The following is a 17698-nucleotide window of genomic DNA, read 5'->3' as shown; positions in this document are numbered from 1 at the left end:
TCTCACAGTAATTTCCATACAAACTTTAAGCCCTTCAAAGCCTTGCAGTCTCGATTTTCAACCAAATCAGCTAAAATTTTGGAGAATACATAAAATCTGCTTATGAATCGAATAAGCGGTGTGGAGCAAAAACGATGTTTTAAATCACGCTAGTAAGTATATCTAAATTGTGGAGTTGAATCTGGAACTGCTGAAAGTTTTTCAAGTGTGTTACTTCGGTTTTTCAAATTTAAATAAAAATAACTAACGTTACGCACACACATAAATAACTAGTTTTGTTCTTTTCAAAAGCTCTAATTCTCTTCAGCATTTTCATCTCGTCGAATTTTGCAGCCGAATAGCATTGATATTGTCAAGTCTGAACTTAATCCCCGGCCCACACCAAAATACGTTTTTCCTGTCCCATGGCGTTTTTGTGATCAGCAAAGACTATTTAACCATTACCCCTCCTTATCATCGGCTTTGAACTGGCTTGTGCTTTCATTGCCCCACCAAGTGCTGCAAAATGAAAACGGAAATAAAACTGTAATAGGGTGAATCGTTGAACAAATGTTGAACACTCCATGCTTTTCTTATGAGGTGTGCACTGCCCATGATCGCATAACTGTCCCATATGAATAGGAAACCCAGCAAATATGGGACTGATATGCGATCATAGGCAGTGCAACATTTGGCGAGTTTTTAAGGTGTGCAATAATAATTGGCGATTTACATGGCTGAACAATTAAAATGAGAGAGGATTGTTATAACAAGTAAATTATTTTGATAATATGCTAAATTTCAATCTTCTTTTTATGCTTTTAGCTATCCTGATGAAATGGCCCAAAAACCAGTGGAAAAAGTTGACCTCTCCAAACTACAACAACCCAGTTCGAACAGCGCTAATAAGAAGATAATTTTCCCAAAGTTCTCCGCAAACAAAATGGATAACATCTTTGCATTTACGTTAAACGTTCGTAACGTCGACCCGTCCAGCATAGAGCTACAAAAAGGCACCGATTCGGTCAGCTGCAGATTCACTAACATTGGCAACGGATTCTTCCCCTGCTACTACATATTCTTTGCCCGGTTTCCAAATGCCAACATTGCAGAGGTTGAACATGAGGAGTGGGATAACAACATAATTCTGCAAGTGGTGCTCGATCATGGACTCATCGATAGCTATTATGCTGGAACGAACGAAAACGATCTGGTGCAGTATTCTATCATGGAAGATATCACTGATAAGATCAACAATTTCGGGAAGGAAATTGAAGATGACAGTCTTTGTATAGCGGTGTCCAAAAATGCCATCAAACAGGAACGCAAATTGTCCCATCTGAGCATCGAAATCAAAACAAAAGATGATACCGAAAGCGACGAAGGGATCGATTCTGCACCAGAGGGAGAACTAAAGACTGATCAATCAATGCAAGAGGATGAACAGCAAGAGGATGTGAAGGCACATGCGGAGGTGGTCGATGCTACAGTTTCCGGCGAAAATGTGACAAACATCGAGCATGAAGGGCACGAGAGCAAGAAGGGCAAAAGAAGTCAACGCCGGAAAAACAAGAAACGATCTTTATCGGAGTCATGCTGTGATCAATTGAAGGTATGCTTTTTATGTTTCTATTTTATTTGAATTGAATTTTCCTTTACCGTGTAAGTGTGTGGATCGAACTAGATATCTGGTAACATGTGTATTTTAGCCTGGGACAGGGTAAAATACATTTTCCTCATGTACAGTCTTTGGGTTCCTTCTTAAACTCCTAAAAATAGAACGATAAATGATTTCTGTTCGAATTTTGATGACGAACCATCCCTTCGAAGACCGCAAAGGGATCCGACGCATGTGGAAAAATTGACTTGAAACCGAATATCCAGGCAACGCTGTTTAACCTTCTTCGTGCATTAGCTCAAGTTCACCCGGCTGACACAGTGTATGCTCAGCGTGCCATGACGACCCAAATGCACGACTGTAAAGAATAACAACACAGTATGCGGCAGGAAAAAAATGCGAAAGTATTTTTCAACTTCAAACCTCATTTTCGTCTATTTGACGATAACCAATCTATGTTTCAATGTCCCATGATCTCTAACAGGGCAGTTTTCTAAAAAGTTAACCCTCGAGCAGTCGCGTCTTTGACTACCTGCAGCGACGCCGCGCTCACGCTGTGTACCACATGCGTGCATTTTTTTATAGGGCATGTACTCAGTACACGACGCGACCGCTCCCGGGTTAATTATTTTTTTCCCATTTTAGTCTCTAACCTTCACAGGACGGCGCCTGACGCTGAAGACAATTAGAATTTTAAAACCACAGAAAGTACATAGGTCGCTAAATTTCATATCTGATAATAGTTATTTATGTGACGAGTTGCAAAAAGTTGATTTTTTCAGCACGAGTCGTACATTTATCCAACGAGGCTTTCCGAATTGGATAAATACGATGAGTGCTGAAAATATCGAGTTTTGCAACGAGTAGCATACAAAATTTTATGCAATGATTTTTTCATTATACAACTCATTTGAGTTGCATAATGTTCATAATGCAACTCAAATGGGTTGCATAATGAACATTATGCAACTATTTTTCATTATGCAACTCATTTCAGTTGCATAATGAACCAGTTCGGAAAAAATGACCATTATGATACCGAAATGAGTTAAATGAAATAGAAATTATGATACTGAATTGCATAATACAGAATTTATAATTTTCTCTACAGTATCTTCATATATTGGTATGTGGGGGCAAGATGGGTCAGGGGGCAAGATGGGTCAGGGGGCAAGATGGGTCAGTACCGTTTTCAATCGCACAATATATGTTTTGAATCTTTCAATAATTTTTCCAGATGAACGACGGGGATACACAAAAAAGTGGTATATTGTTTTGAAAATTCTATACGTTCCTCGCACAGAAATAAATAAAATATTTTTTCGTTATACTCCTTATGCTATACATTCCATATAACTACGTGTATTGTGTAGACGGGGCAAGATAGGTCACCCTAATTTTTCGGTATGTTTGCATAGTTTTTGAAAATGTTTTATTTTTCATGGAAAGGCTATTCTGTGACCTACATTATCGAAGCGATGAGAGCACTGAAAATTTGAGAACATATTTTTTAAATTTTCCTTCAAAAAATATAGGTTTTCAAAGTCCGTTTATGGCTACCCGAACAAAAATCTTCTAGTTCTGAGAATAATCTACCGATATGTTTCAACACTTTCTTCATGTAATCTGTACGTCTATGAAGCTTAGATGTATAGAGAAAAACTAGAAGATATAGTATTTTTTGTTGGAGGAAAATCGAGTTTTCTTATAGCTGACCCATCTTGCCCCCGTTAAAATGAGGTGGGGCAAGATGGGTCATGTTTTGAAAATTGTTTGTCAAGAAGCAGGTTTCAAACTTTATTACCTTTTTATACTCTTATATCATAGCTGACTAGTGTATCTGAGAGTCGTGGTAGAATACAGAGAAATGCGATTTATATTCAGAAAGTTATAGGGATCCATTTCTTAGGTGACCCATCCTGCCCCCACTTACCATACATTAGCAGAAGTGTACAAAAATATAAAAATGTCTATTTTTTCTATTTTCCATTTTATTTATTTTTTATTTTGGCTGTAGAATTTTATTTCGCTAAGCCAATAGTGGACGTAAAATAAGGTTTAGGTGTATGTACTTATTTCATCTAGTACATGGTCTGGTTTTTCATCGAATTAAAGCTATTTTTTTCTGTTTTAGCCATTTTGTTTTATGACCATTGGGCGCCCAATTGATTGATACCCACTTATTGGGCTTACATTATCACATGTTAAACATCAAATATATTTATTTTTATTTTACAGTGCTAGAATATAGACATAGACTGATACACTGTCATTAAAAAATAGTCATATGCCCATGTTTAACGTGTAATAGTTCCTTGAAATTTTCGCATTTTTTCCTGCCGCACCTTGGAAATAATAAAATTGATAAAATATCGGATATAGCTTAATAATGTTGTTTTCGTTTTTGATTCAGTTAAAACCTGGATTAGAGCTAGATTAGACCACAGTTGCACAGTTGACCTTAACCAGACTCAGGTTCGCTTGCATTTACACATTCTCCACCGATCCAGTTCCAACCCATGTTCACAAACGAATTCGACATATTTTTTTCCACAAACGTCGCATCGTTTTGTGATTCTGAAGATCTGAAGTTTTCTACAAAAAAAACATTTGTCAAATAAATGTTAGGGATTTTCCTTGGCAATTTTTCTCTGAGAAAGTAATCGAGCGGAATGGATAATGGAACTCAAAAAGTCCCAGGCTAATCTCAATCACTAGATTAGAATTCGATTAGACATCGTCTATTTTAGAACCTATAGATCATGAAGGTTAAGATATAACGAAGACGAAAATCCAATTTTTAAAAGCACACATCTGAAAAACCAAATGAAAAAATTGCGCTAAACAGTGGATAGATTAGATCAGCTGAGAAACAGGCTTTGTCCCAGTTAAAATTTGCAGTAATCGCATACGTTCGTGTTGTTCCATTTCAGATTACAGCAGATGAAACCACATCCAAGATTGAGCCAAAAACTGAGGCAAATGCATTCGAAAGTTCCGGTAACAGTGAAGCGGCTTCCAAGCAACGAAAAGCTCGCAGCGTTTCCGAATCATGCCACAGTGCCACAGATAACGATGCAGTTGACTCGGCTTCCGTGGACAATTTATCGGCCCTGATACAGTTCAACCACAAGTACAAAGGTATCTTGAAGCGTTCGTCTCTTCAACGGAGCATCAGCGAATGCTCGTCCATCGATGAACACTATTATCTGGGCACCTCGGTGGATGGATCGAGCGTCGCCGAATCAGTTGAGCAAACGAACGGTGAATTGTCCGAAAGTTGTCGCAAAACAGTGCGATTCAGTGATTCAATTAAAACCAAATTGTTTAGGTATGATTTTGTTTTTATAATAAACAATGGGCAACCTTTCTTAAATTCGATTTCATTACAGATCCAACACTAGCATTCTCGGACAAAAAAAGAAGAACGCAAAGAAAAACGAGAGCAAACGTCGCGCTTTGACTCGTCGTCTAAGCGAAGGAGAAAGCACTGATAATGAAGATAAGGTGAGTAATGAGTTAACAAGACATTTTTTATTCTCTTCAAAAACAATCTATCTCTAAAAACACAACTTTATACTATATCATTAGTAGAAAGATGAAATCGTTATTATTATTCTGAAGAGCCAGAAACAAAAATGCAAAAAATGCAAAAAGTACACACACTCTATCTTAGTTATTTTGAACAAAACAAATGGAAAATGTTAAAAACAGTATCGTGATATACAGTTATGTATATCTACATAGCTTTGTCAAGCTGTTTTGAACTATCTCTTTTGAAACGTTAAGAAATGCTAGGATTAAAATCATAATGTTTAATTCATATAAAAAGGCAAAATAAGGTGTAATGAACAACCGACTTTTTCTTTCTTAGGATCACCCAACCAACAACGAAGCACCGGTCCCAGTAGTACAAAGAGACGTTGAGCATGATAGTGGAATCTCGCTGGACTCCGATGTGGGACACTCCATCGAAGCAAATGCAGAATCTGAAGCGCAGAACCAGCAGCAAAATGATTCGACTAAACCGATCGAAATCAGTCGTAAGGTGGAAAAGAAATTCATCGCCAGCAAAAGCAAGAATTGCAATTCAGCTCAATGCAAAAATGCCAAGCGCAACGATTCCAGTGATATAGAGTTCAAGAGCGATATGATTTTTGATATCGAAATGTAGCACGCATGGCCATTGTAGGCCACTTTCGAAGTGTAAGCAGTTTAACGTTTTTCACTTCCGGTTAGGTTTTGATCGTAATGCTAGTACTCTTTGAGGGTACGTTTTTAATAGAGTGTGCAAGTCCTACTACATCACAATATTGTTATATGTTTGAATACAAAATTCACGAGAAAAACCTCCTTAAATACGAGCATTAGATCGAAAGATTAGAACTTCGTTTGTACCTACTTAGGAATCACAAATCAAAACTTAAAAGATTGGATTGATAGAGTTTATCATAATCCGTTAAAGCTGAATAAACCCAAATGGATGCAATTGCCATAAAAATCAATACTCGTTCTTCTCTTTGATGACCGTGAACCCAGCAAAACAGTTATTTATGCAATTCAGAATTCTATTTTATGTTACTTCCTTCAGTATCAGTAATGACCAACTTTTCCGCACTGGTTGATTATACTACTGATATGTGTTGCATAATGTGAAAATCAGGGGTGGGTACCGTTAACCAAAAAGTTAACATCGTTAACCCCCTCTACTTCCCATGGTTGCTCTAGAGCACCATCGATTTTCGGCGAACTCGAGACAAACGGAATTGCCGTGGAGGGCCCATATTCTGCGTACCTAAGACATTTTCAATTTCAATCAGCTGTAATAAATTCCAAGTGGAATCGATTTGGCTGAATTTTTGACCGCGCATAGTAATTAAGGGAAAAATATATTTTTTTTTATACAAAGCACTCAATCTATATATATAAAAATGCAGTGGCATACGTGGGACCGCGCATAACTTACGAACGGGTAGTCCGATTTTAGTCGTCTTAGTTTTGTTCTGTTAGTTTTCACCCAAGGAAGGTTTATGAGACATAAACATGGGAAAATTGAGAGTTTTTGAAAATTGGGGTTTCATACATTTTGAACGGAGACATGGGCTTGGCTAGGGACTTGAAACGTCAAAAAACACAGTAGGCAAGACAAAGTTTGCCGGGTACAGCTAGTTTTTTTGTAAAATCAAGGAATTTCTAAAGTGTGTCTATGTTCCTAATTCTGCGCACCCTTTTTTGGAATGTTCCTTATGTCCACATGGAAATTTTTTTAAAAAGATAACATATTGTAATAAAAACATGATTCATAGATCAAATTCAATATCAAGCCTAGCTTCACCAAACACCGTATCTAACAAAATCAACGAGCGGAGAAAATCGAAGAGGAAGTTCGCTGTTCCCACAGCAACTCATACCTTGAGCATTTTAGAAACGTGAAAAATCCGGGTATTTTTTCACAAATCATCCCCAAAGGTGAGTGATACAAGTAGTCCTCAACGAAATTCAACGCCTCATGTAAAAATCTGTTTTTTGTTTACATATGTCACATACGGTGTTTGGTAAAGTTAGGCATGAATTGAATTCACAATTTTCAACATTCATGCGACTTTACGACCGTATTGGTACTTTGCATGTCCCCAACATTGTTACTACCAACTTTAATTACTAATCACAGCAAATTTTAATCATGTTATACAAAAGGAATTGGTAGCATTACCGAATACTACTATATAAAGCTTTTTAGTTATCCGCATAATATGTACCGTGAGGACGCCATTCAATGCTCATTTAACGGTATTTTCGCAAAGTTTAGGACAATCGACGTTGGCGAAAATTACACATCAATTTTCGTCAACAACTTAATAATTATGTTGTTATTATAGAAAAAATATAAAACGATCGTAAAATATGTTTACAACCGAAAAAATGAAAATTAAAAAGTGTTATCTCTTGGCTCCTATTACCGCTTATGCATCCATTCACCGCTCACTGGATTATTTTTTCATGAAGCCACATAGAATATTCATTTATTAAAACAAAATTTCTTTTATTTACCACTACCTGAGCAGGGAATGAGAACTCATTGAAAACAAATTGAGTATTTTAAATATCACGTATTTTGATCTATTTTGATAACAAAATGAGTTTTCATTTTGTATGACTTAAGTGTTAACATAACAAAAAGTGATAACAATAAAATGTACTGGAATATCTCATTAACCCTCGAGTAATCGCGCTGATGTATTTTGTACAACTCGTTGAAAAAAACTCGCTTTTTGTACTCCGCTTTAGTGTGGTGAGGACGCAGGTAGCCAACCGCGCGAGTTACGGAAGGTTAAAAACTAAATGAGTTCTCATTTCATTTTCATTTTCATTTTGCAGCATTTGGTGGGGCAATGAGAGCGCAAGTCAGTCCAAAGCCGATGATAAGGAGGGGTAATGACTGAATAGTCTTTGCTGACCACATAAACGCCATGGGATAGGAAAAGGGTATTTTGGTGTGGGATTAGGGTGTTGGTACAGACTCGACAATATCAATGCTATTCAGATGCAAACTAATTTTAAGGCTCAATAGTGAATCGCATACCTTCCAAAACCAAAAAAACAATAATCCACAAAATACCAAGCAAGTCAAAGAATGAAAAAGCGCCCGATTGTTTATTTTGTCAATTATAACAAACAGAAAATTTTTACTCTCTCCGACTCGCCAGTCACCCCGGAAAAAATGTCCCTTCAGTTCTAGAAAATATATTTTTTGCAATTTCCCATCGTAATAAGCTGTTTTACCTCACGCAAATCTGACAGGAAAAGGCCTACTTTCCCACACCAAAGTAACAGTGCTGTAATGGTTCATTACAGCACTGATTTGCGTTGCGTAATGAACCATTACAGCACTGTTTTCAGTTTTGATCAACTTCTTGATGCTTTCTGGACGCAGTTTTGAAAAATTGTGACAACTGCAAAGTATAACATGATATGATCAGATTTTCTTAAACATTGCTATGATCATCAGTGTACAGTTTGATGCAAAAGTTTTGTTAAAAACTATCCTCAAGCGGTAATTTATGAACTTGCAAAAAACGTTGTACGAAACTCGGTGCAGAACTCGATTTTTACAGCACTCGTCGTAATTATTCAACTCGGCAAACCTCGTTGGATAAATGTACGACTCGTGCCGTAAAAATCGTCATTATGCAAATTGTTGCGTAAAATACTAATCCCCAATTTAGCCTTTAATCGATTTGTCCGCGTGGTGTTGTAGTACCCTTGCTAGGTAAGAACCAGTCATTGCCATAAATATAAAATGCTAGACATGACCCCATGGATAGCATTTGCATATGTAAAAGCTTTGCTGATGTGACTTTCCTATTAGGCAATTCTCTCATCACATGTTTGTCTTCAAAACTTTGTCAAGCTTAGAAAATTAAAGTTAAAAAACAATACATTACAAGGTTCGAATTCCCATAGAATGAGATCATTCATTCGCACTACAACAACATAACAGATAATATAACATTGGCTGATTACAGTACAAATGCGAAAAATCTCCCTTTTCCCACTATAAGCAACCAGGAGACGCGCCCTGTTGGATTTCGAAAGCCTCGGAGAATATTACAAACCTTCAATGGCATTCCCATACACAGGGGTCTGACTGGGCCTATTACCCTCCCTCAGTTTTAATATTCTCACCAACTTGGAATTATATTTTCCCGGAAAATAAATGACTTCGACAAATGTTCGATATACTATGCAGCATCATGATCAGTATAACAATATCAGATGACTTGAAGGTCTGATTTTTACAGAATTGTTTGCCATTGATTATACATTCAGCTATTCCAATCAACAACTGCAAAGCACATCGACTACACAAGCCTGAAATCAAAGCTTCCTGGAAGATATAATCCAAGCCCAGGGGAAAACTTCTCATTGATAACAAATTGATATCTCATTTAGTTATCAATCTTTTTCGACTTGATATCATACACAGTTCTCAGGGAGTTATCAATTCCATAGGGTAATAACTAAAATTTAATAACAAATTTAGTGTTCATTTTGATATTATGCTAAAAAAACGCCGCCATCAATTGCGAATATAATCGATTTCATCTTACTAAATTTCCACTGTTAGATAAAAACTTGTTGAAACGATTCAGAAATGTGAAATAAGTTTATAAAAGTTTTTCAGCGTTTCTACCGCTTTGGGGTCATCCATAAATGACGTAGCTTTTTTGGGGGGAGGGGGGTGGTTGTGATTTTGTGACGAAGTGTGATGATAGGGGGTAGGGGTTCATGATATGCTACGTAGCATTCTACTAAACCTAATAAAATTTTTACTTGCTTTAAGTATCATTATCCAGTAAATAAAAAAAATATACAATAATGAATAATGAAAGAATAATGTGTATGAAAATCAATTTCGCTCAAATGCTTTCAACAATCAATAGTTTTCTGCTTGCTATAGGGCAGTGTACGCTGCTAAGGCTGCTAAGGAAACATTTTTTTGCATTATGGCATTATTCCAGGAATGCCTTATATAGCTTCTACAAAACTTCATTGAAAAATTCCTCCATAATTTTTTAAGGAGCTCCTCTAATAGCTTTGTAAGGAATTTCTCATGGTGTTCTTTATAGGCTTCCCAACAGGAGAAGGATAATATTTTCACAGGAATTCTTACTGGGAATCCCAGAAAAAGCTGCTGAAAACATCCCTAAAGGATTTGGAGGAATCTCAAAAGAAATTCCTCAAGGAACTTCCAGAAGAATTTCAGTAGCAACTCCTGGAGGAATCTTGAAAGGAAATCATAGAGAAATCCCAAAAGAAATCCCGTAAGGAGTTCCTGGAGCAATTCTAGATGGAACTTTTAAAGAAATCTTGAATAAACTCCTGGAAGAATATTAGAAAAAGCTATTTGTAGAGTCTCAGAACGAACTCGTGGTTGAATTTCTGAAGAAATCACGGAAGAAATTATTGAAGGTTTGCCTGAAGAAGTTTCTGAAGGAATCACTCTGTAGTTCAAATTTCAAAAAATATATAATAAACCGTATTTGCCACTGCTCGGAAATAAAAGATTCAACGGTTAAAAATTGGCATTCAAAATGTTGGTATCCTTTTGAAACACAGATGACTCTGTACGACGGTGTCCCTAATAGAGGATAACATGCCTCTGGAGCCGGCTTTCTGATACCTGGTTACTGATATAATATTAGATAAATCAATGAAATTGGACAATAAATTATTTAGATTTTAGCTAGGTAACATGATAAATATAAACATGACAATATTCAATACCGAACGCGAACACACGAAGAATGTAAAAAATAGGATATAATGACTCATTTATAACTGTAGGAAACTACGACACATGAATGCTTATTCAATGTTAGCTTCAAATATATCTTTTAAATATTGTTTCCATTGTTATGAAAAAGTTTGTAAGAAAAACGACCATTAATTTGTAAAAAAATAAAACGGTTTTGAAGGCAGTGAAATTTCCCTGAAATCTCTGTCCGTTAGCAAAGCTGCCAGAAGGGGCTTCATGGGGACATGTCGTCCTCTTAATGCTAGAACTAAACTCAAAATTTGACGAAATTTGGGTTAAATATACCATTATATTGAGCTTTTTGAGTACTATAATATAGCCGAAGACCAATGAATTACGATTATAAACGACAAAAATATTCAACAATTTCAAAACTAGGTATCTCAGTGTAGTATATAAGAACTGCGTGCTATAACTAGGTAACTAGGAAAATCATATCTATTTCCAACCGCAGTGAAAATGTTACTTGTCATTATTTTGTTAGTCGAACGAAAATCCGTGAGATGTTTAGCTCAAAAATTTAAAATATTTTACTTTTATTGATTTGGCTAAAACTGTGCTTTGTTCGTAGACGATTTTATCATTAACATTTTAAGTATTTTGTGGAGATATAGGAGGTATACTAACAAATTCAGTAATTGCACGTTAATTTCAATATGTGGAACCTTTCTAATTTGCAAACCACAACAAGAAAACTTAAAAGAATGAAATGAATAGTGGTAAAAACTAGGTATCTCAGAACATCTCCTCCATTTTTCATGTTGGATTATGAGTGCCGGTTCCTAATTCTGCGCACCTAAAAAGAACAAAATAACATGAAGAAAAGAAGAAGAAAACTCAATTGTTTTTTGCCGATTCTTATTCCTTGAAGACAGCAGTCAGGACGCGTATTAGACCGGGTCAACAAAGTCAATTTTTTGGAACAAAGCTTTTTCGATTCCTTTTAGCGTCCAAAATAACTGTGCAAAATTTGGGGGCGATTGGTTGCGTCCCCGTATTCCGCATTGAGATTGAAATTTGTATGCATTTTCCTCATAAATTGAAAATTTTCGTCTAAAACGGTCTAACTTATGAAGTTTAAGTATAGCATAGGATATGCCGAAAAACTTTGCCGAAGACCGCAAAGTGATTCGACACTTATGAAAAAAGTTATAACGTACAGATTGCCCGGTGGTGCAACATGTAAAGGAATAACATTAATAATAAAATCTCAATTTTTGGTCTAAGTTACCAAACGTATAACTTTTTTCATGAGAGTCAGATCACTTTGCGGTCTTCGGTAAAGTTTTTAAGCATATCCTAGACTTCACTTCAACGTAATTAGTTACATGGTTTTAGACAAAAAAAAAAATCAACTTATAAGTAAAATACAAAAAAAGTACGTTTTCCCATACTAAATTCCATACAAATTTCAATTGCAATGCGGAATACAGGGACGCAACCAATCGTTTCTAAATTTTGCACAGTTGTTTTGGACTCTAATATAAATTGGAAAAGCTTTGTTCCGGGTTGATGCGACCAAAGTTTAATTTTCCCCATATAACGTTGACCCTTTCTAATGCGCATGGACATTATCTTCAGTTGTTATCGGATCATGTTCACCGTACTGCCCACCCAAGCTTAAGAAACTGTTATTCAGCTACTTCTATTTCTTGGGAATTGCGCGCACCTAGCTGGAGAATCGCCTCTGCTCCAAAGTATTGAGCTCTAAAAGTCGGCAGCGATCTTCGTAAACCGGCAAGTTTACAGGATCAAGCCACGGAAGATTTCGTAGAGCATATTTTACAATTTTTTTTCTGTGGCTTTTCAATACATTTTACCCAAGTAGTATGATAAAGACACCAAACTACATTCCCGAATTCTAGAACTGAACGTATAAGTGAGCAATAGACCCAAGTAACCACAGTGCTGAAGCCTTATTGCATGCAGATATACGGTGTATTTAGTGCAATCGTTCCTTTACATGCAGACTTAAGGTTGATTTAAAGTGGAAGTGGGCAATTATAGAATCAAATTAAGATTATAGATACTGGTATAATCTTGAAGCAGTTGCATAATTGCCCATTTCCACTTTAAATCAACTTTAGGTTTGCATGTAGAGTAGTGGTTGCTTTAAGTACACCGTATATCTGCATGCAATAAGGCTTCAGCACCGTGGTTACTTGGGGAGTGAAAGCAAACATAGAGGGTCTCGAAAATCTTTAGATATTTTGAATATGAATCCTAACTGTTTGTTAGCTTTGGTGATTATGTCTGTGTAGCGTGTCCGAAACGTAAGCCCACTATCTAAACCTAAGTCTCGAACATTCTCCATTCGTTGAAGTGTTTGTCCGCCTATGCTGTAGTTGAAGATCAGTGGTTTTAGCTTTCGGTGAAAAGAGACTACGCAACATTTCCCGACACTTGATGTTAGAAAGTTTCGTACGCACCACGCTTGGAAATTGATCAGTCGGTTTTGCAGTTCCATACAGTCGAAGAGGGTTTTGATGACCATGAAGATTTTCACGTCATCGGCGTAAAACACGCGGCATCCAGGAGGCAGGAGTGTTGCAATTTCATTGACGAAAATGATAAACAGCAAAGGGCCAAGGTTGCTGCCTTGAGGAACTCCGGAGAGGTAACGAAATAATGCTGAATGTTCTGGTCCCATCCTCACACAAAGAGATCGCCCTGTGAGGTATGACCTAAACCAGCGGACAAACGATGATGACATTCCAATTTTCTCCAATCTTCCAAGTAATATCCCGTGATCAACTCGATCGAATGCTGCCTTCAGGTCGGTGTACTCAGTATCTACTCGGAATCCAGAATCCATATTTTGTAGACAGGTTGAAATGAAGCTTACCAGGTTAGTCGAAACTGATCTTTTGGGAAAGAAACCATGTTCATCCGTTAGAAATATTGTTTCTGCAACTGGATAAAAGGGCCTCATTGATAATGATCTCCAACACCTTGTTGAGCACAATGAAGTAGTGCCGCGGTAGTTCTCGATGTTACATTTGTCGTCTTTCTTGAATACCGGAAACATTTCGGAAATTTTCCAATTAATGGAGTAATTGTTGGATTTTAAATGAAAGCTTAGCTTTCAAAGCTACTATTATTTACTTTTGAACTATCGTTCCAATTACAACAACAGCCAAAAAAACTGTTTTGTTAAAAAATAACAACTATTCAATTGAAGGTTTTTCTTAGAACTAGATTTAATTACTGGCCACGCCCATATTTGCCATCATGAGGCACGAAATTGCTCACAAAATGCCATAAAAGTTTAAACATACACGCTAACGCCGCTCAGCACTAAAGTGCATAATTTCCAGACTACACCAAAAATGTGTAACCCTTGCACATTTACAAAATCAGCTCTTGTGTCCGCAAAATCTTAAATTCCGCAAACATTTTTGTACAGCAATCTAGCTAGGTTTACTAGTGATCTTGGAAAACAAAAAAAATATCGACATTTCGCATCTAGACGAGTGTACGAGCTGTTTTTGAGAATGTGTAACTGTAACACATTTTTGTGTGGTCTGAAAATTATGCACTTATGAGTAGGGCTTACACATTTTAGTGCTGAGCGGTTTTACTGTGTAGAGAAACAGGTGTAACACTTAAAAAAAATCATTTATAAACGTCATCACGAGAACTTAATCGCCTTGTGGAGCGGATCTGGTGTGATGGTTAAAGCACGTGACTATCACACCGAGGACCTGGAATCGAATCCCACTCCCGACAAACTCGCAAAATGTGAGTTCTTCCTTCGGAAGGGAAGTAAAGCGTGGGTCCCGAGATGAACTAGCCGAGGGCTAAAAATCTCGTTAATACAGATAACCTTTCAGTACTCGCGCCAATTTTTGAAACGCGAGCAGTCGCGCGTTGTACTTTGTACAACACCCATACATTCTGAAATATCTCAGCATCCTGATTGTTTAGAGGAGGACTGTCTTTGGCAAAGTTGTTGTAAATTTCATGGGCTACTTGATGCTGGCAAAGTTGCTTCGTAATACGTCCACTAGGCGGCGCTAGTGAGCAATATCATGTTATATCTTATATCTCAGGATCCTGATGTCTTAAAAAGATGATGTCTTCGGCAAAGTTGTTTGGAAAGTCAACGGCTTACAGATTATTGGCCGTTTAATTGGAAATTCCACCACTAGGCGGCGCTAGTGAGCAAATAAACTTTATACCCTATGTATCTCGGGAACCTGATAACTTAGAAAGATGGTGTCTTTGACAAAGTTGTTTGGTAGGTCAAGGACTTACGGATGATTCACAGTTTAATTTGAAACTTCACCACTAGGCGGCACTAGTGAGCAATTTCATGTTATATCTTATATCTCAGGATCCTGATGGCTTAGAAAGATGGTGTCTTCGGCAAAGATGTTTGGTAAGTCAACGGCTTACAGATTATTGGCCGTTTAATTGGAAGTTCCTCCACTAGGCGGCGCTAGTGAGCAAATAAACTTTATATCCTATGTATCTCGGGAGCCTGATAACTTAGAAAGATGGTGTCTTCGACAAAGTTGTTTGGTAGGTCAAGTACTTATTTATTTATTTATTTATTGATGATTCGCAGTTTAATTTGAAATTTCATCACTTGGCGGCGCTAGTGAGCACGTAAATATTATATATTATGTATCTCTGGACCCTTATTACTTAGAAAGGTAGTGTCTTCGGCAAAGATGTTTGGTATATCAAGGGCTTATAGATGAGTGACAGTTGGATTTCAAATGCCCCCACTAGGAGGCGCTAGTGAGCATGTAAATTTTTAATCTCATGTAGCTCAGGATTCCGATTAAAAAGGCACGGGACACCGTCTTCAGCCAGAGGCTGTACAGACTGAACAGAACTTAACACTAGGCCATGGACACGACATACATTACATTCACCAGTGGATAGCATGGTGCGGTTACACGCTTGGTAACGCTAACCGAACGGCCACGAAGCTCCACTTTACTCAGAAAGATGGTGTCTTCGGCAAAGTTGTTTGGTAGAACAATGACCAAATGGAGGAAAAATTACCTCTCGTGCCGACCTTCTAAAAGATCGAAAACTTACAGATAGTTGTCCGTTTGAATCGTAATTTCATCACTAGATGACGCTAGTGAACATAAAACATGTATATGCAATAGTTCTCAGAATCCTGGTTACTAGAAGAGAGATGGTGGTTTCGGCAAAGTTGTCAAATAGGCTAAGTGCATTTGGTTGATGGGTCGTTGAAATCAATATTTCGCCAGTAAGTGGTGCTAATGAGTATGCAAATTTTATATCTTATATATCTCCGAGTCTGATTACCTGAAAAGTTGATATCTTAGGCAAGGTTGGTTGGTAGATCAAGGGCTTTCCGTTGATTGACCATTTGATTCGTGCTTCTGCCACCAGAAGACACTAGTTGTAAATTTGCATGAGCATGAACGTGTTATTATTCATCTAAAAAAAAAAATCAACGAGCTGTAAATTTTTATACTTCCGAAAGTTTTCAAAATTTGAAAATTCACAACTAGTTGATTATAATTTGTTTAAATTTGCATTTGATTGATTAATTTTACATGAAGTTAAAGCGCTTAGTAAAATATTCAATATCTGACCGTCGTATTTCAATATACTCTATCTTAAGGTTGTCAATGTCACGGGATAAGTACATCCATCCTTTATCCATCAAACAACAATGTCGAAGACATCATCTTTCTAAGTAATCAGGATCTTGAGATATATGAGGTATAAAATTGGAATCCTCACTAGTGTCACCTGGATGTGAAATTGCACGTCATATTTGTCTATATCAGATAGTGTTTGATCTACTAAACAACTTTTCAGAAGACACCATCTTTCTAAGTAATCAGGGTCCTGAGACATATGAGTTATAAAATTTGAATAACCACTAGCGCCACCTAGATGTGGAGTTTCAAATCATACGGCTCTCCATCAGTTAGTGTTCGATCTACTAAACAACTTTGCTGAAGACATCATCTTTCTAAGTAATCAGGATCTTGAGATATATGAGTTATAATATTTGAATACTCACTGCGCCACCTGGATGTGAAATTTAGATTTTAAAATACACTAATTCACATTCAAATGTCTATCTTATCTTCAATATAGTACGTTCTTCATATTGCGATTTTCAATTTTCCGCATTATAAGGAGTTATACTGTTTTCAAAAAAGGTCTTATAATATTCCAAATAAGATTCCTGTAGAATACATTTGGGGTTGACATCGATAGAAAAGATGGTTTCAAAGTAATAATCGATAATTCTCATGTGTTGTACAAAGTACAACAGCGCGATTAACGGAAGGATAAAAAAAAACTTAATCGCCCAATGCTATGTAAATAGTTGTTGTGACCTTAGGACTATTGAAAAGCGTGAGACCAGTCAGTGGGCGAATTCCGGTGCATAATTTCTTCGAATAAAGTATTTTTTTGCTTGCTGATGGACAATGGAAAAAATCAAAGAAAGTTGACGTTGGAATTCGCCCACAGTAATATAAAATTTACAACAAATTCAGTCTCATCAGTCAAATTGCATGTGTTTGATGTAGACAAATTTTATAATCAACATGCAGAAATCTATCAGCACATAAAAGTAACAAACATCGTAGGAAAACTTGTGTGTTACCTAATTTGTTTGTGACTTCTACCTGTCAGAGATTTTTACGGCACTTATTTCCTGTAATTTTGGTGTGATAATCAAACTGGTTTCCTTCGCGGGATTTTTCGCTGGAAACTCACCTATTTTTAATGAAAATTAATCACTGTACTTTACGCAGCATCTGGAAAACAGTGAC

General features: G+C 36.8%; 1 protein-coding gene across 1 annotated transcript in view; it reads left to right on the top strand.

Moving 5' to 3' along the window:
• LOC109408235 (protein kintoun) overlaps positions 1–6102 on the top strand; it is a 47894-nt gene extending 41792 nt beyond the window's left edge. Inside the window, exons 2-5 of the mRNA XM_062851993.1 lie at positions 805–1591; positions 4531–4928; positions 4990–5104; positions 5472–6102. Of these exons, the coding sequence (XP_062707977.1) occupies positions 805–1591; positions 4531–4928; positions 4990–5104; positions 5472–5771 (1600 nt within the window). The 3' untranslated portion in view covers positions 5772–6102. The remainder of the gene's footprint in view (positions 1–804; positions 1592–4530; positions 4929–4989; positions 5105–5471) is intronic.
• The last annotated feature ends 11596 nt before the right edge of the window (positions 6103–17698 follow it).

The sequence above is a fragment of the Aedes albopictus genome, chromosome 2, assembly GCF_035046485.1.
Source record: "Aedes albopictus strain Foshan chromosome 2, AalbF5, whole genome shotgun sequence".
Lineage (NCBI taxonomy): Eukaryota > Metazoa > Arthropoda > Insecta > Diptera > Culicidae > Aedes > Aedes albopictus.
Note: the sequence above shows the minus strand (reverse complement) of the source record. Positions and strands in the feature narration are given on the sequence as shown.